This window comes from Emydura macquarii, unplaced genomic scaffold, assembly GCF_026122565.2.
Source record: "Emydura macquarii macquarii isolate MOO-44397 ecotype Brisbane River unplaced genomic scaffold, CSIRO-AGI_Emac_v2 contig_2422, whole genome shotgun sequence".
In the NCBI taxonomy this organism is placed as follows: domain Eukaryota; kingdom Metazoa; phylum Chordata; order Testudines; family Chelidae; genus Emydura; species Emydura macquarii.
The window spans coordinates 40,473,026-40,500,394 of record NW_027132559.1 but is presented as its reverse complement, the minus strand read 5'-3'; the positions used below and the strand labels follow the sequence as shown (position 1 = coordinate 40,500,394).

General features: G+C 42.3%; 1 protein-coding gene across 4 annotated transcripts in view; it reads right to left on the bottom strand.

Annotated features, from left to right (window-relative positions):
- The window catches only part of MLLT10 (MLLT10 histone lysine methyltransferase DOT1L cofactor), a 213,016-nt gene that overhangs the window by 108,110 nt on the left and 77,537 nt on the right, over positions 1-27,369 (bottom strand). For 3 of the 4 annotated variants that reach the window (XM_067562351.1, XM_067562352.1, XM_067562353.1), the window contains one exon: positions 19,352-19,445. In XM_067562351.1, the coding sequence (XP_067418452.1) occupies positions 19,352-19,445 (94 nt within the window). Of the gene's footprint in view, positions 1-17,237; positions 17,644-19,351; positions 19,446-27,369 lie in introns of those variants that run through there. The other variant, XM_067562354.1, reaches the window with a different exon arrangement.

Genomic DNA, 27,369 nt, shown 5'->3' with positions numbered 1-27,369 from the left:
ATTTAAATGAGGTTCTAAGATAGCTTGCCCCTTGACAAAGCCCTGGTTGGGATGGTTTAGTTAGGGTTGGTCCTGCTTTGAGCAGGGGGTTGGACTGGATGACCTCACAAGGTCCCTTCCAACCCTAATCTTCTATGATTCAAATAATCTTAGCTGGCCTTCAGATGCTGCTTTGGCTTTCGAAGAAACAAAGAAGGGGGCAAGCTTACCCTTTGAGTTAAAGAGTTAAGTTTGATCTTTGAGTTCACCAGATTTATTTGAAGGTCTATCCCACATCATGCTGTGGTTAGACACTAGTCTTGGTACCAAAGAAAACCCCTACTTTTTATGGGAATAAAAAAAAAGATGACAGAGGGGAAACCAGTCTGTCAGGATCTAAAGAGGATCTAACAAAAAGTTCTAAAAAGTGAAGATCTGGCATTCCCTCCAGACCCATACATCACCGCTTAGATTCACTAGCATAGTTACCCAAGACACTCTGCAGAAGATGACCCTGGGTTTCACACACTCCAAAGACCCTTCAGATCTGAAGATCTCATCCTTACAGACCTGTCCTTAAATCCATGTTCCTTCTATTTGGAGGATACCTCCTCTGCAGAGAGCTATATTTCTTCCTCCTTTCCAAAACAGCTGACAGGGCCTAGATGCCTCAATATAAATTGATCCCAGCTGAACCACAGATGATAGAATAAAGGAAACCTTGGACCAGGCAATCTTCTTAAAGGACTATTGCAGAGCCTCTGCTGATGCTGAGGGATTCAGAACCAAAGCAAGTGCCAACACCAACAAAATCTGCTGAGGAGACAAATACTTGGCACCCACAAGTGACAGAGCATTGAGCTGCAGTCTCCCTTCTCACCAGATAAAGAAGTAACAGACCCATTGGCCCTTCATAGACATTTTATTGTCATACAACACACTTTTTTAAACTTACTTTGCATGATCAGCCACAATTCCAAAAGAAAAGCAATACTGTAAGAGCTGACTAAATTGCATCAAGTAGCTACAGCAAATTCACATCCACAAACCAAAACTTCAGGGCAGGGAAAGAATTTAACAATCTGATCTTCTACTCTAAAACAAAACAACTTTTAAAAAAAGGAAAAGGGGGGCACAAGTTGCCCAAAACAATGGAAGCACTGCTGTTAGACAAAGGCTTCAGGACTAACATGGAACTGAGGGCAGGTGGAAACTATGCATCTCATTTATAGCCTCAGGTCTGAACACTGAAGATTTATGAGGTGGAGCTCAAATGCTCCTAAGCAGCATTGCCATTTTAGATAACTGTGGGTTTGGCACAGGCAACTACATATCCCATAAATGGAGATCTGTAGAGGCAATTTTCAAAAGGAGAATACATTAATAATCACATTTAAATAGACATGCAATGAAGCTTGTGATAAACAAAATATTTACAGTGGGAAGACCATATGACAAGAAAACATTTATGAGATTGATATTAAATATATTTTACATACATACACATACACAAAAGAACAAGCAAACCTTAATCTAGGATATAGCTAAACTACAACTAGCGTAACCAGAGATTCATATTTCATAGCTGTGATTAACCAGAAAGCTTTATTTCACATTTGGGAGCTCAAGAGCACTTCTCTTTTTTTTTTAAAGTTACATAACGCCCACTTTAATCACAATAATTGCAGGCTGCAGGAGAAGAAAACAAAGACAGCAGTATATGATTTTTGGAATACAGCAGCAACTGCTGTTTTGGACACTGTCCTCTATGAAGAAAAAAATGAGAAGACGATGCATACTTCTATTGCCTCACAAAGGCCAAAGATTTAATGTTATTAAATGATAAACTTATGAGTTATTGATTGGTAAAAATTGTTCAATTGCTTTGGCTGAACTGCATCCTGTAGGATCTAGATTATTTCAGGGGATTAAAAGTGTATGCTTGTTTTCTTTTATACACTTACAGATGTAGCAAAACTTCCATCATTAGCTACCAGGAGGAAAATGTCACCTTTTACCTAAAATAAGTCCAGAAGTCTATTTCAGAACTGTAACGGTATGTCTAAGAAAACACTTATAGATGGTCAGCCACGTTTTAAAAGTTCTAAATGTGGGACATCTTTCTTCATTCTGGTCACAGAAATTTTGGGGGGCAGAGTATCCTGGAGTTCCAGGATGAAGTGGCAACTGGAAAGGAATGGGGGATTGCTCTAACACATGTGGGAGAGTTTAGTAGGATTGTTCAATTGGGAACTCATGTCTGAATTGTGTATGGTTGGGCATTTGTCCAGGCAAAATAATTACATGAAGTCCTAAAACACAGAAGAATAACTGTTACCACCACCTTTTTAACAACTTTAGATTAGTATTTAAATATGACCATTAATCATGACTGAACAGTTACAATAGAAAAGAAAAATGAAAATAAAAACAGAAATAAACATATAGAAACTATTAAAAAGGCATTTTTAAATGCACTATGCTAGGTAGGCAGCAGACAAATTCTTCAAGCAACTCTATGGAAGAGAAGGTTTAATGACTGTGAATCCTCCTCACCCTTCTGACTTCATTTCTGTATATTTGTGTAGTAGGTTTAGACTGCATGCTCTTCAGGGCAGGGACTAGGTCTTTTAACTTGTTTAATGTGCTTTGTAACCTGTCAGATACATTGATGGCCTGGTATAAAAATATACACACATACATATATATATATATATATATATACATACATACATATACACACAACGTTTATTCTAGAAGATTCCAGCCAATCAAGATACTCAACTTCCAATTAGTTCACCTATTTCCCCAACAGGAAACAGTGGCACGCACAGTAAAGTGAGTGATCAAGCCACTTAAGTGAGCTTGCTAATAGACGGCATCTTGATGCAATCAAAAAGACAGGTCACCACCTACATCATTATTGCTGACTTGACATTTGACTATGGTCAAATAGGTGGTCAACTGACATTATCTGACTGATAAATTGACCAACTTTGCCAAGTCTAGGAGTGCACAGAAAAATTTGGGAGAGTTTGTTCAGAAAGCAGGGAAGAGAGTACATGTTGGAATATTTAGAATTGGAAGGTCTATACATCCTAGGGACTGTTGGTAGTGTAGCAGCATTTGTCACTGCAACAAATGCAAAGTATCTAAAACATAATACAGCAGGAGAGAGAGAAAAAAAAAGAGGTAAACTGCTTAATTTTAGGGTAGAGGTTGTTTTGCAATTTCTTTTGGTTATCAATACAATGAACATTGTTAGTTAATTGCAACATTAGTAGCAAAAAGCAAGAAAAATTTCTCTAGAATTTGGAATTCTTCCCACCTCTCATCCTATTTTATGACAGTGGATTCAAAGAAGAATCTTCACAAACAAAGAAAACAAAGTCTTTTGATTTTTTGTTTTCAATAAAGAGTACTCTGTGCATCCCGGACTCCCGACTTCATTCAATTATTGAAAACATTCTCTGCTATGTCTTCCCGCAAGGCCACCAAAGACTCAGACATTGCCTTGTATTGAAAAGTGAATATGGGAAAAACTGCATTATATTCTTATTCAAAATAGTTCTTGTCTTAGATATTTTAGTGACACTGTGAAGATGCAGAATATGCAAGAACAATCCAATGTTCCAGTACAGTATCCAGATGCTTTGGGGGTATAAAATCTCCATAATGCACTTATATTTGGTAATACCATAACACTGAGGGTAGGAATACAGAACGAAATGTATACACAATGAAACATAAGGCATTATATCTCTTGTAATTTTATCCTAACTAGGGTAGCTGCCCAGACTATTTTTATTCACTATAACACCTATAGTTAAGGTTGATTGTATTTCCATTCTGAACAACATTCTTCAATTATCTGTAACTTTGTCAAGCTTTAATTTTTTATGCTAAAATTTAACAAGGCCTGAACTCTGCCAGAGGGTGAATATATATATATATATATATATATATATATATATATATATATATATTTGAGTCTGAGCAAAATGTAGATCTATTTTTGAGACCAAAGACTATAAAAAACAATATACTTGCCATGACAGGAACTGTGGCTGTTTTAAAAAAAATATCTGGTGCCTAGTGCAAGTGAGGTAGAAAGCTGAGAACTAGCCAGGAGATAACTCTTTGGTCAGACACATGTATTTTGGTGGTTGGGTGAAAACCTATCTTGATCTGACAGTTATAATGATTTAAAATTCATACTCTGTGCATGCTTACTGGTTTAATAAGGAGTTTTGTTATTTTTAAAATATCTCCATATTCTAATTGCACTGAACATTCAACTAAGCTATGTAGAATTTTGTGTTATACTAAAAAATGTTTATAAATCTTGTCTTATTCAGTGTACAGGTGCCAAGTGAAAAAATCGAGGATAAATGGAGGTGTTTAGAAGTCTATAGGAAGCAGGTTAATACTTGTGTATTTAAAACTAAATGCACAGGCACATGTGTCATATAATCTTGGAAGGTGCATCAATCAAAATTCTAATCCTTAAGGTTACATATGAAAGGAATTAAAGCTCCAAAAGGATCCTTATCTATTATACGCATAAAATTTGTACTCAACGAGACACACTTTTAAGCCCTACTTTTTAGGTCTTCTTCATAGAACAAAGTGGGGGTGGGAGGATTAAAAAACTTTTTTTTTTTTTTTTTTTTTTTTTTTTGCAGGTCACTAAGTAGCAAAGTAGAATCAGGAAATGCCAAAATTAAGGGTACTACTTAATTTTATTTTCTGCTGTTTTATATTAATTACAACATTTGTAAGAAAAGATGGATACTAACCTTCTGTAACTGTTGTTCTTTGAGATGTGTTGCTCATGTCCATTCCAAGTAGGTGTGCGCACGCCGCGTGCACAGTCACTGGAAGGTTTTCCCCCTAGTGGTACCCGTAGGGTCATCTCTGGAGCCCCCTGGAGTGACACCTCCATGGCACCCTATATAGGGCCCTGCCGAACCTCCACCTCTTCGGTTCCTTCTTGCCGGCTGACTCCAACAGAGGGGTAGGTGGGTGTGTCTTCAAATGGACATGAGCAACACATCTCAAGGAACAACAGTTACAGAAGGTTAGTAACTGTCTTTTCTTCTTTGAATGTTTGCGCATGTTGATTCCAATCAGGTGACTCGCAAGCAGCCCCGCAGGAGGAGGGGTCAGAGTTCAATGCACAATTGACTGAAGCACTGCTCTACCAACAGCCACATCATCTCTAGCTTGTTGAGTAATGGCGTAGTGTGCCGCAAATGTGTGGATTGATGACCATGTTGCAGCCCGACAGATATCCTGGATTGGGACCTGAGCCCTTGTGGGGTGAGCTGTCAGCGCTGGGACCAGTATCTTCGCCAAGTCACGACAAGCTCTGATACAGGATGTGATCCAAGAATAGATCCGTTGAGATGAAACTGGAAGACCTTTCACCCTGTCCGCTGTGCTACAAAAAGCTGTGCCATTTTTCTGAATGGGTTAGTCCTTTCGATATAGAAGGCCAGAGCTCATCTGACATCCAATGAATGAAGCCTCTCCGCCCGGCTGTTTCCGTGCGGTTTTGGATAAAAGACTGGGAGAAAAATGTCCTGGTTCAAGTGAAACGGCGACACCACCTTTGGCAGGAAAGCTGGGTACGGGCATAGACGAACCTTGTCTTTGAAGAAGACCATGTAGGGAGGTTCCAATGTGAGAACCTTAAGCTCTGAAACCCTTCTAGCCGACATGATGGCCACCAGGAAGACTGCCTTCCATGATTAGCAGAGAAGCAAACATGTCATTAACAGTTCAAACAATGGCTTTGTCAGTGCTGATAGCTCTTGATTAAGGTCCCATTGACACATCTGAGGGTACAACCTGTCTAGGCCTTTGAGAAAATGCCCTACCATGTGATTAGCAAAGCCCGAGCAGTCCACCACCCAGGGATGAAAAGCCGAGATTGGAGCCAAGTGGACTTTGATTGACAAAACCAAAAGCCCCTGATACTTGAGGTGTAATAGGTAGACCAAGATCAGAGGTATCAATGCCAGTTCAGGTGGAGTACCTTCTGTCTGATCCAAATGGACAATCTTTTCCATTTAGCCAGGTAAGTGGCCCTGGTGGATGGTTTTCTGCTGCCAAGGAAGATCTCTCTGACCTGCTCTGAGCATTCCATCTCCAAAGGGTTCAACCATGGAGCTTCCAGGCCATGAGGTGGAGAGATTCTAGGTTGGGATGCCAAAGGCAGCCATAACCCTGAATGATTAAGTCTGATACTACTGGAAGACAGACAGACCTCCATTGACAGGTCAAGGAGCGTGGTATACCAGTGTTGGCTTGGCCACACCGGAGCTATCAGGATTATGGAGGACCTGGTCCCTCCTGATTTTTAGGAGGACCATGTGGACCAGCAGAAACACATAAAACAGCTGACCAGTCCACTGGACGAGGAATGCATCCACAATCAACCATGGACTGTGATTTTGGAATGAGCAGAACAATGAGCAGGTCTATGAGGGGAATCCCCTACCTCTGGAAGATGTCATTTACCACATCCAAAGTCACCATTCGTGATTGGACATAAATCTACTAAGGTGATCGGCCATTATATTCTGTGCTCCTGGCAGATACGACACCTCTAGGTGAATTTTGTGGGCTATGAAGAAATGCCACAGATCGAGGGCTTCTTGGCACAGGGGGGAGGAGCATACTCCACCATGTCTGTTTATATAAATATCGCTGCTGTGTTGTCTGTTCTTACCGACGCGCATTTCCCTTCCACATGAGTACTGAAAACTTGACACACGAGGGAACCACTCTCAGATCTTTTACATTGATGTGGGTTGACATATCTTCCCGGGACCAAAGTCCTTGGGTCCTGAGCTTTCCCAGAAGAACCCCTGAGTCCACTGCTGAGGCATTGGTGACCAAGACCAGAAATGGAGACGGAGGGGCATAGGGGACTTTGCACAGACAGAATGTGGACTGAGCTACCAGTGCAGCTTTTCCAGCACAGCTGGGGGGATCGAAACTATCTTGTTGATCTGATCCTGTGAAGGGCAATATAATGAGGGCAACAGACCAAGATCAGCCATGCCTGCAAGGGTCTGCAGTGCAGCCGGGCATGCTGCACAATGTAAGTGCATGCCACTAGGCGGCCCAGAAGTTTCAGGCATTTCCTGGCCGTGGTAGTGGGGTACCTTTTCCATTCTTCTATGATAGAATATATGGCTTGGAAATGAGAGTCCGGTAGGTAAGCCCTGGCCTAGTTTGACTCTAGCACTGCTCCTATGAACTCTATCCTTTGAATGGGAATCAGGGAAGATTTTTGCTCATTGACCAGGATACCTAAATTAGTTTTTGAATGTTGATTTTATTAATCTCACGTCCATTTCCATCTGATCTCTGGAGCAGCCTTTGATTCACCAATCATCCAAATACGTAAAAACCTGTATTCCACCATGCACTTTGTAAACACCCTGGGGGCCACCAAGAGGCCAAACAGGAGTACCGTGAATCGATAGTGAGATCCATTTGCCAAAAAGTGAAGAAATCTTTTGTGTCTTGGGATGACTGACAGAGGAAAGTGTGCATCCTTCAAGTCAAGGGCAGTGTACCAATCCCCAGATCCAGGGAGGGAATAATTGAGGTCAAAGAGACCATTTGGAACCTCAACTTCTTCATGAACGTGTTGAGGTTTCGTAAATCCTAGACTGACTTTGGCTTTCAGGATTAGGATGTATCAGAAATAGAACCCTTTCCCCCTCAGCTCCCAAGGAATCTCTGCTGCCGCTCTTAACTGCACAAGCATTTGCACTTCTTGGATCAGAAACTGCTCTTGGGAGGGATCCCTCAAGAGGGATTGGGGGCAGGGGCTGAATTGGAGGGCATATCTCAGTTCTACTATGCATAAAACCCAGTGGTCTGATGTGATTTGAGTCCATGCCCGGTGGAAGCGAGATAGCTGGTTTAAAATAAAAAGGATGGTGGGTCTGGGATTTGGGTTGGTGCTCTGTTGTTGGGCACAATCTCAAAAGTTTTGTTTGGGCCCAGAAGGTTGTCTCGCCAGGCCTGCCCCATGGCTTGTAGAGGGCTGAGGTGGTTTCCTCTTATTGCAGCAAAAGTCCTACCTCTGCTGAGGTTGATAAAAATGAGGAAGGGCCTGAGGTTTAAAGTGCCTCCTCTGTGGCGCTGGCACATCTAGAGCTCCTTGAAGAAATGACTCTGAGACAGCCTTATCTTCTTTGACCAGGGCTGTGAACTCCTTCGAATCCGGTGGGATGGACTCCGAGAATTTCATTATGGCCATCCAGGAGTTGAAGCTGTACCTTTTCAACACCGCTTGCTGGTTTGCAACACAGAGTTGGAGCTCCCCAGCAGAGTAGACCTTCCTGCCAGAAAGGTCCATCTTTTTCACCTCCTTTGCCCAAAGCATGGAGCCTTGCTGACCCTGCCTCTCTTTCTCATTTGCTGCTGAGATGACCAGTGAGCCTGGAGGCAGGTGGGTACAGAGATATTCATGGTCCTTTGAGGGGACAAAGTATTTCCTTTCATCTTTTTAGCCATTGGGGAAAGGGAGGCTGGGGTCTGCCATAGGACCTTTGTGTGCTCTGGATGGTTTTTATGAGTGGCAGGACTACCCTGGCTGGTCCTGATGTGGCTAAAATATCTGTCATAGGGTCCACTCCCTAGAGACCTACTTGACCTGGAGCTCCAAATTTTGGGCAACTCTACGAAGGAGCTTCTGGTGAGCCCTGCTATCCTCCACGACCGGTGTCAGTGAAGATCCCGCAACAGCCTTGTCGGGGAAGAGGAGGATGATTCCCTGATTGGCAGTGTCTCCTGACCCTCTGATCCCAGGGGGTCCCGCACTGCTGAGTATTCGAGCTTGGTGCGGGAATCGATGTCTGGCTCAGTACCGGAGCAGCATCATATTCAATGCCGGTCTCTGTGTCTGGTCAAGGTATGACCTCTGAACGGGGTGGCTGGTATCTGCTCTTGGAGGCCAATGAAAGGGAACGTCTCAAATAAGACCCCTGGGCCTGACGGAAGGTCCACGGGGTCCAAAAGGGCCACTGTGCCAGGACTTGCCACTAAGATGGCCATGCCATGGAAAAACGGTGAGCTACCTCCATCCCATGGTATGCCCCTCTCTCACGGTGCTGACTTCACCTGGAGATGTGCGGCACAGGAGCCAGCAAACAGAGCTGAAAACAGGGGAGTCTGACTGGGAGTTTGGGAAGGGAGTGTGTGGTGTTCTGGTATTGTTGGGGTGCTCACTGGGGTTGTTTTGTGGGTTTTTTGGTTTTGTGTCTCTCACTGACGGGAACTAGGGGGAAAGGCTATGACAGATACAGAGGCGGCAATGGTAGTCACCCAAGCAGTGGAAGAGACAATGAAGATGACAGGTGTGGAAGCTGTGGGATGTACATGATCCTGGAGGGAGTCCCTCAAAAAAGTTTCATTGGTATGAAGTGCCGCCTCTCAGTACTGACGGAAGAGAAGATACGAGGGTTGTAGATGAAGGTCGAAACTCTGGTTGAGTTTAGAAGGGGGTTCGAGCAGATGATGGAGCAAAGGAAAGAGGAGACTGAAGAGAAAAACCCAGACCTGCAGATGGAAGCAGGACCAAAGAACTCTGAGGGGAGCATGTTGGCTGATGAAAGTGGCCAGTGGAAGCATGTGACTGTGAGAACCTGGCAGAGGAAAAGATGGGCTAGTGAAGGAGAAAGAGAGCTCAGAAATAGGTTTGTGGAGTTCGAAAACGAGGAACGGGCACTGCAGGTGGTTGCTGATGATGGGAGGGCAAGGAAGAAGAGAAGAGCAGCTAGTCCTATACAAAAAGAGCGGATGAGCCAATGGAAATACCACCAAATAAGAGACCCAGGGGATACAAGAACGGTTGCAGAGGATTGCAAAGGAGAATAGTAGATGAGATGACTTGCAGCCAGAAAGAACAGGGGAGAGGCTGCAGAATTGCACCATCACCAGGAAAAGACAGGCCTATGTGATTAGGGACTCCCTGCTGAGAAGAGGAGACAGGCCTGTAACCAGAGGGCTATGCTGTCTGTCGGGTGCTAAGATACGGGATGTGGACCTGAGGCTGAAAAGGATCCTAATAGGAGCAGGAAAGAATCTGCTGATTCTCCTTCATGAGGGTATAAATGATATAGCTAGATTCTTGCTGGAATGTATCAAAGGAGACTATGCCAAGCTGGGGAAGACTTAAGGAAATCGAGGTTCAGGTGATCGTCAGTGGAATTCTTCCTGTCCCTAGAGGAGGACAACAAAGGCGTAACAAGGTTCTCAAGATCAACAGATAGCTTAGGTAGTGGTGTTATAAGGAGGGCTTTGGGATGTACGGTCACTGGGAGGCATTCATTCTTTAAACCATGATTTGAGGACTTTAATAACTCAATCATAGGTCAGGGGTCTATTACAGGAGAATATGGGTGAGGTTCTGTGGCTTGCATTGTGCACGAGGTCAGACTAGATGATCGTATTGGTCCCTTCTGACCTTAGAATCTATGAGTCTATTCCACTTTGGAGTCAGATCCTGAATGACTGCTCCTCAGGGACCAGGGCGGCGAGATGCTCCTCAGGGCCAGTGATCAGTGCCACGGAGATGGTTGTCGGGCATCAGTGAAGACTTGCCCTTGGAAGGCACTGAGCGACTCTTCGGTGGCGCAGGCTCTGGCTCCATTGCGCTTTCCCTTGATCCATTCACTCAATAAGCTCCCTGGCAGCCTCAAATGTTTCTGGAGTGGACGGGGAGCTGCAAGTCCTCCTCCATAAGCTCCCTGGATGAGATGTCCAAAGGTGCTGAACTCAACGGTCCCCTTGCAAGAGTGTCCTTCCTTGGCACAAAATCTTGAACAGACATTGGTGCTCTCTGAACTGAGGTGGAGGTGTTAGGCACCAGTTCAAATGAGCTCAAAGATGGTCTGAGAGCCGCCTCCATGAGGATAAATTTTAACATCTGGCTCCTCTCTTCCTTCGTTCTCAGACAAAAGTGAAGGAAGCGCCACTCCAGGGCACTCCAGAGCCAACCCAATGGATATCACTAGGGGAAAAACCTTCCAGAAACTATGCCGTGGCACACACACACCTACTTGGAATCAACATCAGCAAGCACTCAAAGAAGAACATGATCGCATACTATTTTTCCACAAGTTCCATTCTCATTCACAACATAGACTGGATGGTGCAAAATCAGTGAGGCAACCATTCAGTATTTTGATCCTTTTTGTTCAATAATTGTTTCTACTTTACTTTCTGTCTCAACTAGTTTTAAACCATAACAGAACTCCATCTTTCAATCAAGTTACTCCATTTCCTTAATAACCCTCTAAGGAACTCTCCCAAAACTTGTTGCATATCTATATCAACTAATTATTCTCCACTATTTTGCTGACTCTTTTTAAGATTTTCAAGAAGATACAGAGGCACATTTTACCGTTACAGAAGCCGGAGGGTGGCACGAGCCATGTCTTATCAATCAGTACTCATTTTGGTATTTTTGTCATTTATGGATTTTCTCAACCATTATTTCTGTTACTGATCGCACACAGGTCTAGAATTCTAGTACCATCATTAGGACTTTTAATAAAGATGGGAGCAATGCTAGCTGCCCTCCAGAACAGAAGATGATTGATGATACATTATTTATTTGTATTAGTATGTTTGTTACTGTAAATATAAATCCTTTAGAATTCCAAAATGAAGGAAGTCAGTGGTCCTGGAGATATACTTCAGTTCAAATTTGATGAAAACTTGAGAAATTTAATTTCTCTATCTGACAAAGGGAAATCTAACTTGGACATTCCCATATCCATCATTTTACATGGTGAAGATCACTGCTGAGAAATTAAATGCTTATGCTCTTAATTTTAGTATTCTAGTTGATCCACTGACAGAGATCCCATCCTCTGGCCTACATAAAGAATTTTTTTCCTCATATTTTTGGATTTTTTTTTAAAACATCCTCTTTAAAAAAAAAAAAAAAAAGCTTTCACAGGTGATACAGACTATTTTCTGTTCTATCATCACTGAGGCTGGATTTCCATTTTGAAAAAATACCATACAGACCTGAATAAACTGCTAAACCTTGCTATTTAACACATCCTCCACATTCATTTTTTTCCTTTTATGTATTCTTTAAATATACACATCTTCATAGTGTTATGTAAATATTGCATAAACATAGAATGTTGGTTTTAACCTGGTTAATGGGTACAGTATTATGTTGTGGTCAATTTAAACTGCTTTCTGACTGACTTATCACATCAAAGCAAGCAAAAGTATCTACTTTGAGGACAACTGACATGCAGCAGAGTTCAGTCTTTGCTCAGACAGTCTTTGCTGAAAGATCATCTTGTGCCTCAGTAGTTGCTGCTTCATATTTAAAAAAAAAACATCTGGTGGTGGTCTGAATCTTAAATACATAAATATTCATTTGTACAAATGAAATCTGTTCTTAATCAACACTTTGTGATATTGTCTTACTTGACAGGGTTCCAAAAATTTAGTTTCTATAATTTGGTCAAATTTTCCATTTTTCAACTGTAGCATGGGTTTCGGCGGCGGGTGCTGGCTCTGGCACCTGCCTGGTCCCTTTGCCCTCTTGCTGGCCCTGGCCCCTGCTGAGGCAAAGGGCCCCACATGCGTCATGGGACCCCCTTCCTGACGAATGCCTGTTAATGGAGGCCACAGTACACACTGTGTAGTGAGCAACGTAGTTATATGACCTTATCCCCAGTGTAGACAGCGCTACGGGAGAGCTTCTCCTGTCGACATAGCTACCGCCTCTCAGGGAGGTGCAGGTAGCATCGTCACAAAGTGCTACAGAGGCACATCTGCACTGGACCAGCTGCGCCATTGCAGCCCTGTGAGTGTAGACAAGCCCTCAAATAAGAAATGCTATGAATTTTACACAAAACTATGTAAAGCAAGAGTGTTCTGCCAGATGTCATAACTCTATGCTGTCCACAGGCTAGTTTTCAGGCAACCAACTGATGCACTTCAGGAAGTCTGGAATTGCAAGCAACTCTGAATATATCTGATTTCCCTGGCTCAATCGTCCTGTACTGAATATATGGTTCATTGAGCCTCCTTAATAATGGAAGGTTTGGAGCTGAGTGCCTTGCCTTTCAGGGGCAAAAAATAAAGGCCCAGAACAATGAATACCAAATCAGGGAATGGGCCTCCCCAAAATACATCAAGTAGTAAGGGTGTACATCCAGCTCAGGGAAGACAGAGAGCATGAAACACACACCACAGGAACTGTTCTAGCCAGTGCAAAGGTAAAACAACTCCTAGCTGACCCAGGATCAGGGGAAGCAAAGAAGGTGGCTTATAGCTACGCTTGCCTGTGATTTTATTAAAATTTAAGTAAAGGAGATGAGAAACATTATGCTTTGGAGGTTACAAATAGCTTAATTATCTTTTAAATTAAGAAATCTTAGATCTACAACATTTAAAGCTTCAGTTTAATGTACAGCTTTATCAGAATTTTTTTTGTAACTGGTCTGGGGTTGTTATTCAGACAATCAAAATATTACATGAATTGTGGTTTTAGGTCATTTTTAATCTTATTTCTTGAAGCTGTAATTCCTTTATAATTATTGTTCTGAGAAATGCAAACAATATAATATTTTCTATAACATTTTAGGTCTAATGCTGGATTGGAAAAGTTTTTAGGAAAATATTATTGTCCCAAAGTTATTTTCTGATGTCATCAAAAAATAAAAACTCACTGTAAGCAACTAGGAAATCAGAATCAATATCACAGATAGCTACAGTAAATATGACAACACAGGAAAATAAAAGAAACCTGAGAAAACAGCATACAGAAAATCAAATTTGTTTGAATCCCCATCTAACATTTAAACTGCCATGAGAGTAAAATAAGATGATGACTATGTGAAAGCAAGACCTTCTTTCTCAGATTTTAGCAAGAGCTGCATGTGCTTATCTGAAGACAGATCTGAAGACCCTTGCTTTTTGTGCATGTTATAACTACTTTTTAGTCCTGTTTCCATTGCAAAAATAATACTGAATTATATGCTGAATGATTAATTTACATCTGAAGAATATTTATTGGCTATACTAGAATCAGAATAGATTGAGTTTCCAGTGCTAGCAGCCAGGGAGGAAATAAATAAAAACAACATCTTTTTACTTGAAAACCAAACATGTTCACAATGGAAGCCAATAAAAGGGAAACATGGAAAACCACTACACTATTTTTAAAGAGTCCGTTTTCAGAATATAAGCACACACTTCAAAGCCATTAGCATTCAACTAGTTAACCAATCACTTACCCACAGTGCACAACTAATATTAGAATTTTTTTCAAGCTACAATGCATACAGGATAAACAAGACTACACTCCTAGATCCAGAATGTTGCAATCAAATAGGCCTCTTGAAGGATTACTGCCATTAGCCTCTCTGTGGCTACAATCCAGCTGGGCAGATTTTCAATACAGACATTTCTTCCTAAGCACTAATGCTAATCCAAAAAAAAAAAGAAGAAGAGGAGCCAGAGGGCTTTTTCTTACAAACTTCAACACTTTTCAACTATCCAAAAGCTACATGAGCATTCATTTTCCTTTTGGGACCACATCCATAATGGCAGCAGTTTGTATTTTCCCAAGGCTCCACAAGAACTAAATCACATAAAGACAAGACAAGTAGCAACAGATTGCCATCTGCATAATACATCAGATGAGCTGTCACATGCAAAAGGTAATCAACTAACAAAATAACTAACCTTCATACTACACTTGGCTTACTGATCAGTAATAATAATAAAATAATAATACCTAGCTCTCATATAGCAATTTACATCAGTCGGTCTCAAAGCACTTTACAAAGGAGGTCAGTAACATTATCCCCAGTAAAGATCAGAATTTTGCATTATATATAAGTAGTAATATAATTTTAAGAGGACTGTCCTCTGAAACAAAAAATATTAAAAGAAAAAAAACACAACTGTGAAAAAGTTATTAATAATTTTAGTAAACTATAACTTTTTTATTCTGACCTGTGGTCTTAACTGTAAATGTGCTTTACAAATATGTGATATATAAAACAAATCAAGATTGCTATATGAACATAACTATAATACACCATATGAAAAGCCTTTTAATTACCAAAATAGTAGATAACTCCATCAAATTAGTAGCATTGCTTGGTTTAGTTTTACAGACATTATGGATTTAATTCTGCTTCCAGGGTGTGCTGAAGGCAAGAAGGTTCATGGAACCCTTACCTCTTGTTTCCAGTGCACCTAGAAAGGGGACAGATATAATTCAGCTCCCAGATCTGGGAAGTACAAAGAGGAACAGTAGTGTTACTGGTAGAATTAGCAGCCCCAGAGGGGGAAGATGCTAGGTGTGGCAAGGGTTGAGCACCTGCGCTGGGAAAGCACTAGCTATACTTGTTGAACAGGTGTAGCAAGAGGTGCCCCTCCCAGTATTCCCTCCAGGACTCTAGAGGCATTATTAGTTTAACAGGCATAATACGCTCCAGACAATGCCACTCTCACCTCTCTTCAATGCTGCTCAAGCTTTAACAGCCATAATTCAGCCCCATGTTGACACTCAATCATTATAGGAGAGTTTGATTTACATTTTAAAAATTAATTTGCACTTTTGAGTTGTGTCAACTATCTTTGTGAAATTCAAACTGGATTAAACTGACAGCACCCATTCTGAAAAATTATAGATAGTAATTTCTTTGCTTTATTTTCTTATCGATTTCAGTTAAAATCAAGACTGTTTCAATTTACAAATAATTTTGCAGTCCATATTTATTCTAAACATATTTGTTTTTTAGTTTCCACCCAATAAATAATTAGGATATGGTAATATTTTCTGTCCTAATGTTATACTATTCATAACACCTCCACTGCAAAAGCCTACAAAACAATTACTGCCAGTAGACATCAAAGCTGTTTTCTAACTAGTGTTACCATTTCTACTACTACTAACTACGGTTTTCTAACAGCTTTCTGACTAATTAGCTAAAATCAAATCCTTTTCTGGAATAAAGTTTTTTTAATCTTTAAAGTTAATTTAGAGAGACAAATATATCTGAGAAAATCTCAGAGTTACCATGTACGGTAAAAGGTTAGATAGCTCATGGAACTATTCACCCAAACCACAGCCAAAGATTAAATGCTTAAAAAGTCACTTTGAGGAAAATGAGACAACATTCATCCAGGGTGAAAATGTGCTTGCAAAACAAAAATTTCACTCTGAGGGAAAACCCATACACTAATCATTCAAATTTCTTCTCTCTGCTATTAAAACTGTAGTTTCTAAATACCATAAACAAACATTTAATAAAACATATTTATATACCTTAATTTTATTCTTATTTTATTGTTTTGAATAAATATGAAATACCAAGTCTGCCCAAACAAAGTAATTTTAAAGATTTCATTTTTAAAAAGTAAAAATCCAAAGTTAGGAATTCAGGGTTGCATCTGTAAGTTGTCACTTTTTTGCTCCCTGAAGATACAAGTAGGTTTGCATTATTATGCAATTATCTGCTATTTTGTTCTACAACCTTCATACAGCAAAATGACCTTAAACAATCGTAAATTTGGTAGTGTGAGCCAAAAATTTGCAAGCATTCACTTACCAATATAGACTCAACCTTCTTCCCTAAACTATCTAAAATCAAAGTATGAGAAGAGTAAGTCAACAAGGATACATATTGGAGTTTAGTCATGCTCTTTATATTTTTTTTAAAGATTAAAATTCCCACGTGCCATGACAGTGGGTTTAACAGTGCCTCTGAAAATAATCTGCCAATAAGCAATCTCGCTAACCTCAATCTCAGTTTCCCAAATGAAGGGAAAAAACAGAAAATAAGAGATATTTAATTACTACACTAGATGTGACTAGTTACCAATACGTTTAAAAAAGAAGTTGTCCTTTTTCTGTAATCAAAAAACAAAGATTTCACCAAAAAATCCTCTTTGTTTTCATTAAAGATTAAGGCAATGCATGCAAGCAATTCTTCCCTAACAGTTTCTCTGCTCTCATATTCCAGATACCAATGTTAGAGGAGAAGGAAAGGGAAGCTGTATGTACCCAAATGTACCCAAATAGAAGGCTTCCCTTTCAGGTTCTAGCTTACCACCTTTATTATTTAATCTCAATGTGCTACATTTCAGAAGCAAATGTTCTCCATACTTTTTAGCAATAACTGATACAAGGTGCTACTATTAAGCAGATGTGCCACATAATTAGCAACAACAAATCCACTTACTTTTGTCTCCTTCTCATGATGTTTATCCTGAGAGTGAGAGGAGGAATCACTTAAACATTGATCATATGACCTATTAGATCCCCGTTTGCTCTTTTTCTAAAAAGAGAAGATATTTATGTATGTAAAAAAGGAACCATTTTAATAAATTAAGGTACAAATCCATTTCAACTGAGCTTGATAAAAATGCCTTTCTGCTCAACCAAAAAAAAAAAAAAAAGCTGACACTGTTGTTTTCAGTGTTAACAATTTTAACAAAACCATCCCGAACATACCAGTAGTAAACTACCCTCAAACGGACATTTCAAGCCTGTCAATTTGCAAATATGCTTTCCACAAAAAAGCCAATACCACCTTTTAACAAGTTTAAATTATGCTTAGATATATCTGCATCTTCTGTTAACTTAAAACAAAAAACCAAAAAGATTTTGCTCAAGTGAAAAGTATGTTAAACCATGGTGCTGACACTGCCATTAACTTAAACAAGACAAAGGAAGAAATGCATACTGGACGCATGTCTCAAGTGCACTGTGAGGAGGCGGCCTTCTGGTGTCATGATATATCATCCAGATAAATGTCCTGCCTGGAGTATCTTATCAGTTATGAAACAGAAGTAAAAAAAAACAATTTTTTAAAAAAGATTACAAGGATGCCAGGGTTAATACACTACACATTTACTTGTGACAGATAATGAATTTTTTTTTTAATTACTGTAACACCTAGGCACTCTAATTAGGGACCAGGACTTCATTGTGCTAAGCGAGTGTCCAAGATTCTGAAGTCACTTCATAATTCCACAACAGAACAACAGGCAAAGCATTTCTCAGTGACTGTACCACAATTCAGGCATTTTAAAGGCACTAAGCCCAATGCTGCTTATCTAGCCATCAAAGGTTCTCAAGGTTACAACAGAAATGCACTACCTAGGTGTCTTATGACTATCATAAGGGGAAAAACCTGTGCATTTACTAGGCATTATTGACAGTTAGGGCATCACTAACAGTCCATCAGTAAGCTTCGTATAGCCAACATTCTCCAGCCAATTTATTATAGTTGTTATTTGTATTTCAGTCTTTTGGTAGAAACCTACATGCCACATAACGTTTAAAATATAGAGATAATTTATAAAAGAAATGCTAATTTGATAACAGTGTAATTGTCCTTAAGTCATGTCTGCACTAAAGCCAAATTCAGGGTTGGTGTAAACATCAGTTAAGTCATTGAAGTTATGACTTACACCAATCACTGAATTTAACTCTAGGATTTTAATACCATTTTAATAAAAAGCTGTAAATCCTCCAAGTCTGAACACATACATTAATATGAAGAGATATTTAGGATTATCTAACCGGCGATCATCAGATGAGGTACAAGCCACGCAACTCAAAGGGCCTGCCTGATCCAAAGCCCACTGAAGTCAATGGGAGTGTTTCCATTGACTACAAAAAGCACTGGATCAAACCATAAAGCACTCCCTTTTTGGTGTGCTTCAGAAGAAGACAGTTTGCCAAGGACCTCAGCTGGATGTGGAGTAATAGATCAACAGAAAGAATGTTAGGAGAAGGACAACAGAAAAAGGACAGAAGAATTTGAGGACTGATACATTCTCCAATACATGGGTTGCCAAGAGGAATAAGATTTGTTAAGGTGCTTACAAAAGAATATGTAAATGTGGCCAATTAATCAAATAGGAAAAGGAAACATTACAGGACCTTAATGCAATCAAAAGTTCATTTTGAACAATACAAGTCCATTACTGACCCCCCCCCCCCCTTTTTTTTTTTTTTTTTTTTTTTTTTTTTTTTTTTTTAAAAGAAGACATCAGTCTAAAGGTGCTCTCTCTTCTCTGACAGAGATAATGCATTCCAAAGCAAACATTTATAACACTAATACATTTTCAAGTAGCATTTCTACCCTCACAATTAAATCATTACAATAAGGAAAGAACAAAAACAAGAACATTTTCTACAAATTTTGTTTAATTTTATTCAATTTCTTGCATAAGCTACACCCTAACCCACACACAATACTATCTTAAATGCTATTAGTAACTCAGTCATTGAGTAAAAATTCAAGTTAGTGTCATATTTTATATACTGAATTCAATAAATTCTTACCAGTTTACTAAAATGGTATTTACAGTATCCACAGTATTGGACATTATCCGCACCATTACCCTCTTCTTCACAAAGAAGTCCTGCAAATTGTGCACTGAAAAAAAAAAAACCAACAATATTCAAGATCAAAAGTAATTTTATACCAAGTCACATCAAAATATCTAGAAGAGACTTTCAAACATAGATGCTTAAAGTGAGTGGGGAGATTTCCAAAAGGCACAAATGGGAATAGGATATGAAACTATCACTGACTCAATGAGATGTGGTGTCTAATTGACTTTTGTAAGTTTTCCCCTAGGCTAAGCAGCCCATATTTAGACACCTAAATAAGGCACCAGTCCAGCAATGCATGTGCTTGGGTGCAGAATACGTTTAAAAATAAGGCCACTTACTAAGGTCCCTAACTCTGAACTTGTCTACATTTGTGTACACTTGTTGCCATGTGTAAGGTACGTGTTGCTACAAACAGCAGCGAAAGGCAGCTTGAGTCCACACTCATTGCAGTGTGTAGTTACATAAGGCACTGAAAGGCTCCAGTGGGAGAAGGCAGCAGGGAAAGGCACTCTACCACTGTGAAAGGCTTCAGCACTGAGGAGCTACCGGACACATTCCCCACTATCAGAGTTTTTCACTGCAGCAAGGAAAGGCTCTAGCAGTGGGGAGGCAGTTGGTCACGACATTGCTAAAAATAGCAGTTTAGATGTGGGAGGGTTTAGGCAGGGAGGGCATTCCACACATCTAAGCAGTGACTCCCCATCTATACTGCCATTTATATCAATGCTAGGGCAAGCAACATCTGTGCTTTACACACTGCCATAAGTATAGACCTACCCTCAAACTCTTGGCCCAAATAACTTCATTTATCTAAGCAACAGAATAGAGTTTTCAACAGACTGATGCTTTAGAAAACAGTAGAAATTGTTCAACTCCTGAACATGTCAACAGCTACTCTTCTGATCTACCAGTGAAACTGCATTAATAGAAGATATAAAGTTTAAAAAATTTTTAAATAAAAATGAAAACACCGTAACAAATGAAGCCATACTTTACTGGTTTAAAATGGAGAGCATCGGTTTAATAATAATAATAAAAAAAAGCCTTCACGTTTCCTTACTGGCATTAATAATAGTTCAGCCTCTGAATTTTAAAAATCAATCATTCAATAGAATAAGTTATAAAAATCAAACTTGCTTTTCACCATTTGTATTACTGATTTATTTTCTGTATAGCAATCAATTTGGACACTGAAAATAGACTATTCCATTTCATTATGTTTCTTTTTCATTAGCACAATAATGCAGTTTTGGTTGCAAATGCCGCAAGGAAACGTTTAAATCCAAACAAAAATATTTCACACTTTTCATCACATTAAAAAAAAATCAAAAACTTTTCTATTAATATTAGGTACTTAGTCTAGCTAAATTTTTAAACACACACTAGCTCAGCAAATATGGTTCCCAAAGTACTCTTTTAGTCAAGTTTTACTAATTTAAGTATGACACATAAATATACTTTCAGGTTGATTCAAGTTTTTGATAAGAAACAGTTACATACCTGTTCTGTAATTGTTGTTCTTCAAGATGTATTGCATGTGTCCACTCCACTTTAAGCATCAGTGCACTAGTGCCAGGAAAATTTTTTCCCATAATGGTACTTCAGAGAGGCACGTGTCCTCAACACTCTCATGATGCCAGCCAAAACTGTAAAGGGGTGGAGATATCCATATCCCTTTCAGTTCCTTTACACTGGAAGCTAATCTCTGAAGAAACTTCAATGTAGAGAGGAGGGGGGTCGGGCATGGAATAGACATGTGCAACACATCTTGAAGAACAACAGTAAGCAGGTATGCAACTGTTTTTTCTGCACATGTCCATTCCACTTTACATTACTCACCAGTGTCCCACATGGGGACAGGTATCGGAGTCTATCGAAACAAGGACTGTAGCACTTCTCTCCCAAATTTAGCATCGTCTTTAGAGATATGGAAGATGGCATAATGGGCGGTGAATGTATGAACAGAAAACCTGGTGGCACTCCAGTAGTAGGAACATGACTCAGGAAAGATGCTGAAGCAGCTTAAGCCCTTGTAGAGTGTGCTAAAACTCTATGGGGTAGTGAAACTTTAGTAATATCATAGCACACAACCAAATGTGGGAGGAAATCCAGTAAAATATCCTCTGAGAGATAACAGACTTTCCCTTCATTCTATCAGTAACAGAGACAAATACTCAAGTGAGGGCATGATTATAACTCCTTAGTCCTCTCTAGATAAAATGCCAACATTCTGAGGACATCCAAAGTATGAACTTTCTCCTCATCTTTGTGAGAGTGTGGTTTCAGAAAGAAGGTTGACAAGAAAAAATGGTTACTTAACTCGAAATTGTTGTTCTTTGAGATGTGTTGCTCATGTCCATTCTGATTCAGGTGTGTGTGCGCGCGCGCCCCACATACACTGGTGCCAGAAGTTTTTCCCCTAGTGTTATCTGTAAGGCCAGCACTAGCACCCTCTGCAGTGGCACGTGTATGCGCTCATATATATATGGCGCTGCCTGCCCACTTCCCTCTCAGTTCCTTCTTGTCGGAACTCCAACAGAGGGGACGGAGGGTGGGTTGTGGAATGGATATGAACAACACATCTTGAAGAGCAACAGTTACGAGGTAAGTAACCATTCTTTCTTCAAGTGCTTGCTCATGTCCATTCTGATTTAGGTGACTTACCAGCTGTGCCTCTGGAGCTGGACAAGAGTTAATTGACAAGAAGATTGCAGTACCGCTCTGCCGAACGCATCGTCCCAAGCTTGCTGCGTGATGGCATAGTGGGACATGAAGGTATGTGTGGACAACCATCAAGCAGCCCTACAAATATCCTGAATTGGCATATGCACCAGGAAAACTGCTGAAGATGCCTAGGTCCTTGTGGAGTTGGCTGACAGGGACACCAGAGGCGCGACTCCGGCTTGTTCATAACAGGCTCGAATGCCTGGCTGTAATCCAGGACGATATTCGTTGCAAGGAGACTGGTTTGCCTTTCATCCTGTCAGCAGTCGCTATGAAGTGTTGTGTGAAGCGGTGAAAAGGTCTGGTCCTATCGATGTAGAAGGTTAGAGCCCTTCTTACATGGAGTGACTGCAGGCGTCTCTCTTCATTAGAGCTGTGAGGCTTAGGGCAGAATACTGGCAGGAAGATGTCCTGATTAACGTGAAAGTGGGAAATGACATTCAGTAGCAACACAGGATGAGGGCAAAGTTGGACCTTGTCCTTGAAAAACACCAGGACAAGTGCATAAGTGAACAGGAGGCCAACGGTTCAAAAGGTGGAGCAATGAGCTGGAACAGGACAAGGTTTAGGTCCAACTGGGGAACTGTCTCTCTAAACAGAGGGAAGAGCCTTTCCAACCCTTTAAGGAATCTAGTTGCCATCTCATGAGGGAAAACTGATTTGCTCTGTATTGGTGGGTGAAAAGCCAATATCAATGCCAGATGAACTTTTATAGATGAAAAGGCTACACCATCCTGTTTTACATGAAGCAAATAGTCCAGCACCACTTGTATAGGAGACTTCGTTGGCGATACATTCTGACAGGCCGCCCAGCAGGTAGAGCAAGGTAGGACGCCCTGGTGGAAGGCTTCCTACTTTCCAACAACACTGGACCTGGGCTGAGCAGTGACGCTCTTCCCTGTTCAGCTATGAAGCAGCCATGCTGTCAGATGCAGGGAGGCTAGATCTGGGTGAAGTAATCGACCCCTGCCCTGGGAAATGAGGTCTGGGTGCAGCAGCAGAGACCAAGGACGAACCACCAAGAGATCCAACAGCACCCCAAACCAGTGCTGGTGAGGCCACTCTGGGGCTATCAGGATAATTCGTGCTTTGTCCCTCTTGACTTTCACCAGAACCCTGTGCACAAGAGCTATCGGGGGAAATGCATTCACGAGATCCCTTGACCACAAGAGGAGGAAAGCATCTGCCAGAGAGCCATCCACCAATCCTAGGAGAGAACAGAAATGAACACATTTCCTGTTTTCCCTGGTCGCAAACAGGTCCACTCGGGAAGTTCCCCATCTTCGGAAGACGCGGTCAGCCACCTCCTAGTAGAGTGATCACTCGTGGTGAGAGCAAAAGGATCTGCTCAAATGATCTGCTAGGGTATTCTTCAGCCCTGGTAGATGGATCGCTTCGAGGTGGATGTTGTGGTCCACACAGAAGTCCCAGAGATGTATGGCTTCCAGACAAGGGGCTGATGATCTGGCTCCCCCTTGCTTGATCATACATTGCTGCTGTGTTGTCTGTGAGGACCCGCACCACCTTGATGGACAGGTGCTGCAGGAACACCTCGCAGGCCAGCCAGATGGCCCTGAGCTCCTTGACATTTATGTGAATAGCTAACTCCTCCTGGTCCACAGACCCTGAGTCCAAAGTTCACCAAGGTGGGCTTCCCAACCCACCTCTGAGGCATCTGAGACCATGGACAACATCGGTCTTGGGGCTTTGAAGGGTATTCCTGTTAGCACGTGTTGAGGATTTATCCACCATGAGAAGGCGGTAATGATGTTTGGGGGGGAGGGGGAGGGAATCATGAGAATTTAGTCCAGGGAGTGCCTGGATGGGGAGTATACCGTTGCCAGCCACATTTGGAGCGGCCGAAACCACAGCCTGGCATAGTGGACCACATAAATACAAGTCGCCATGTGCCCCGGGAGGTTGAGGCATACCCTTGCCGTGGTAAGTGGGTGGGCCCTTAGACTGGCTATAAGTCCTGTCACAGCCTGGAATCTGGTGTTGGGAAGTAGTAGTTTGGCTTGAATAGAGTCAAGGACTGCCCCCACGAACTCTATTCTCTATACAGGCGTACGTAATGATTTCTGTTTGTTTATTAACAGGCCCAGCGACCGACACGTGTCTGTCACGATTCCTATGTCATGACAGACATGTTCTGGAGTGGCCTTTGATAAGCCAATCATCCAGGTAAGGAAACACCTATACTCTCGTGCCTGAGGTGAGCCGTTACTACCACCATACATTTGGTAAATACGTGGGGAACAGTGCACAGGCCGAATGGCAGGACCGTGAATTGGTAGTGTCGCCCTCCCACTGTAAACCTCAGGAAAGTACTATGGCCTAGGAAAATAGTAATATGAAAATAAGCGTCCTTCAATTTGAGGGCAGCGAACCAGTCACCCGGATTCTGAGAGGGAATGATGGCCGCTATGGAGACCATGCAAAATTTTAGCTTTTTGAGAAACTTTTTTAGGGTTCTTAAATGCATTACAGATTTCAGGCCTCTCTTTGGGATCAGGAAATACTGTGAGTAGAATCCTTTGCCTCTCAGACTCTGAGGGACGTCCTCCACTGCTCCCACCTGCAGGAGGACTTGTGCCTCTTGGATGAAAAGTTGCTTGTGAGACGGGTCCCTGAAGAGGGACGAGGAAGGAGTGTGTGAAAGAGACAAACCGTAGGATGTAGCCATCAGCCACTGTGTTCAACACCCAACCATCCAACGTAATGGCCATCCAGGTCAGGAGAAAAGAGGCAAGGCAGGAGGAGAATGGTCAGGAAACTGGATCTCAAGTATAGACTGGTGGGTCACCCTCAGGCACACCTTCAAAAGCTCCTCTTTCTGCCAGAGGAATGACAGCTCACGCCTGGTTTTGAGGCAGATGCCGGCGAATTGTCCTGGCGATGCTTGTAGCCTCTATTTCTCTTTCTACGGGGCTCCTTTCTGGACTGGCCTCTGAAGCGCTGCTGCTGTGAGGGCCTGAAGTGTCTCCCTGACAAGGACGGGGTATAAAGGCCCAAGGAGCACAGCATCCCCTAGAGTCCTTCAAATCATGCAGCCTGCAGTCGGTCTGGTCCGCAAACAGAGCAGTATCATCAAACGGAAGGTCCTGGATGCACTGCTGGACTTCCATCGAAAGACCAGATGACTGGAGCCATGAAGCTCTCCTCATTGATACCACGGAGGCCATTACCCATGCTGCCGAGTCCACCGCGTCTGAAGCCGCCTGCAAGGAGGCCCTGGCTACATTCTTGTTTGGAGGCTGGGGGAGAGAGACAGCAAACTTTTCCAGGAATTGCCAGATTTAAAGATGGTATCGCCCCAGCAACGTCTGCTGGTTAGACACCCTTAACTGTAGGCTCGCTGTCGAATACATTTTTTGACCAAATAAGGCTATCTTCTTTGCTTCTTTGTAGTAAAGCTCATTTGCCCCTGCCTGTCACGCTCATTAGTCGCCGCGACCACCAGTGGGCCCGGGGATGGGTGCATGCATATGAATTCGAAAACCTTATTGGGCGCGTAGTACTTTTTCTATGCCTGCTTCGATATGGGGGGGAAAGAGATGCCACAAAGCCTTAGCCAACTTCATTACCCTTTCATGCACCGGGAGGGCCACCCTGGAAGGGGCTGCGGACACCAGGATAGCAAAGAGCTCATCCACAGGTTCGTTAAGTTCCTCTATCTTAAGGCCCAGGTTAGCTGCTATCCTTTTCAATAAGTCTTGATGTGATCTATAATTGTCCTGCAGGGCAACGCGCAAGGAGCCTGCTACTGCCTCGACTGGGGAAGACGAGGAAGACGCCGGTAGCTGAGAGGCTGCTGGTGCCTCTTCCCTAATTGGGGTGGTCAGCGATGGACTTCCTGATAGCAATTCCTCATGCTCTGAGTCAACGTCTAAGGCCAGTGTGGTGGTGGGGTCTTTTGAAGAGCGCAGCACCAAAGTCCCTGTAGACAAAAGTGGGTAGGACACTACGGAATGGAGGAACCCCCATGAGTTCCAGTAGTTCCAGGGTCCAGTCCATTGTCTTTGAGACCATCCCCCCATCTGTGGTGGCATGGGGAAACCCCCAGGGAGCTTTGTGGCCTGCATCTTTGGGAGGATTATAATTTCCTCCCCCAAATCCAAAGAAGTATATCCCAGTGACCACGGGGGCACCGACTCCATCTGCTTCTCCGCATCTGTAGGCTGGAATTCCAGCGCCGGGGAGCAGTATCCAGAGCTGCACCGTTGGCCGCATCGTGACTGCGTCTTGTCCTTCAGATTTCTGTAAGGACTTGAGCGGTGCCGGGACTCCAGTAACCTGCTGCATGCCGGTGATTTGTGACACTGAACGCGGCAAACCTCGGGGCTCCAAAGATTGACACCAACACTTGGCGGAAAGGTGCCTACCTCCTGCAGACTGCAGGCATGAACCCGATCTGTCTCGGTGTGGTTCTGGAGACCGGTGCTCAGAACCCGACAAGCGCCTCGATGCCGGTAAATGGTGACCAATTGATGGTGGGCAGGTCAGGTGTGTAGTCGCTAGCTTCCCCGTCAACCGAAAACCCAGCCGGGGCGTCTATTCCTCGGTGTGTGGGCCTAACCTCTCTTGGTGTATGCAGCACTGGTATGGCCAATAAGTCCTTCATCGCCTGGAACTCCTCAGGCGTGGAGAGGACCAATACGTGGCGCGGGCCTCTGCCACTTCCTGGAGTCGGCGGCGGTGCAGGTGCTGGCCTTGACACCCACCTGGACAGAGACCCCTTCTGGGCTGACTGGCTTCCCTGAACTTTTCTTAACTGGCTTCGGTGCTGGCAAAAGCTCCTTCCAGGAGTGCGCTTTCTTTTGGCACGTCTTCGGCACCGGGGACACCGAGCGGTTCTGGATTGACTCCGACACCGGAGGAGCGCTTTTTATCAATGCCGTGGAACTCGATCCCAAGTCCAATCGCAACTCCTTCAACAGTCTGAGCGCCGCCTCCATCAGAAGGGCCTTAAGTCTAATGTCCCGGTCCTTGGTTCTCGGGCAAAAGCTCTTTCAGATCTTACATTTCTTGGAGATGTGAGCTTCTCCCAAGCACTTTAAACACCTCTGATGCGCATCGCTCAATGGCATAGGGCTTCTTCCACAAAGCACAGGGTTTAAACCCTGGGGACTGGGACATGCCCCGACCCTGGGAACTTACTAACTACCAAACTAAACAACCAACTTCTAAAACCATATACACTAGGAATAGCTAGAAAGCTAGAACCACTAGGAAACAGA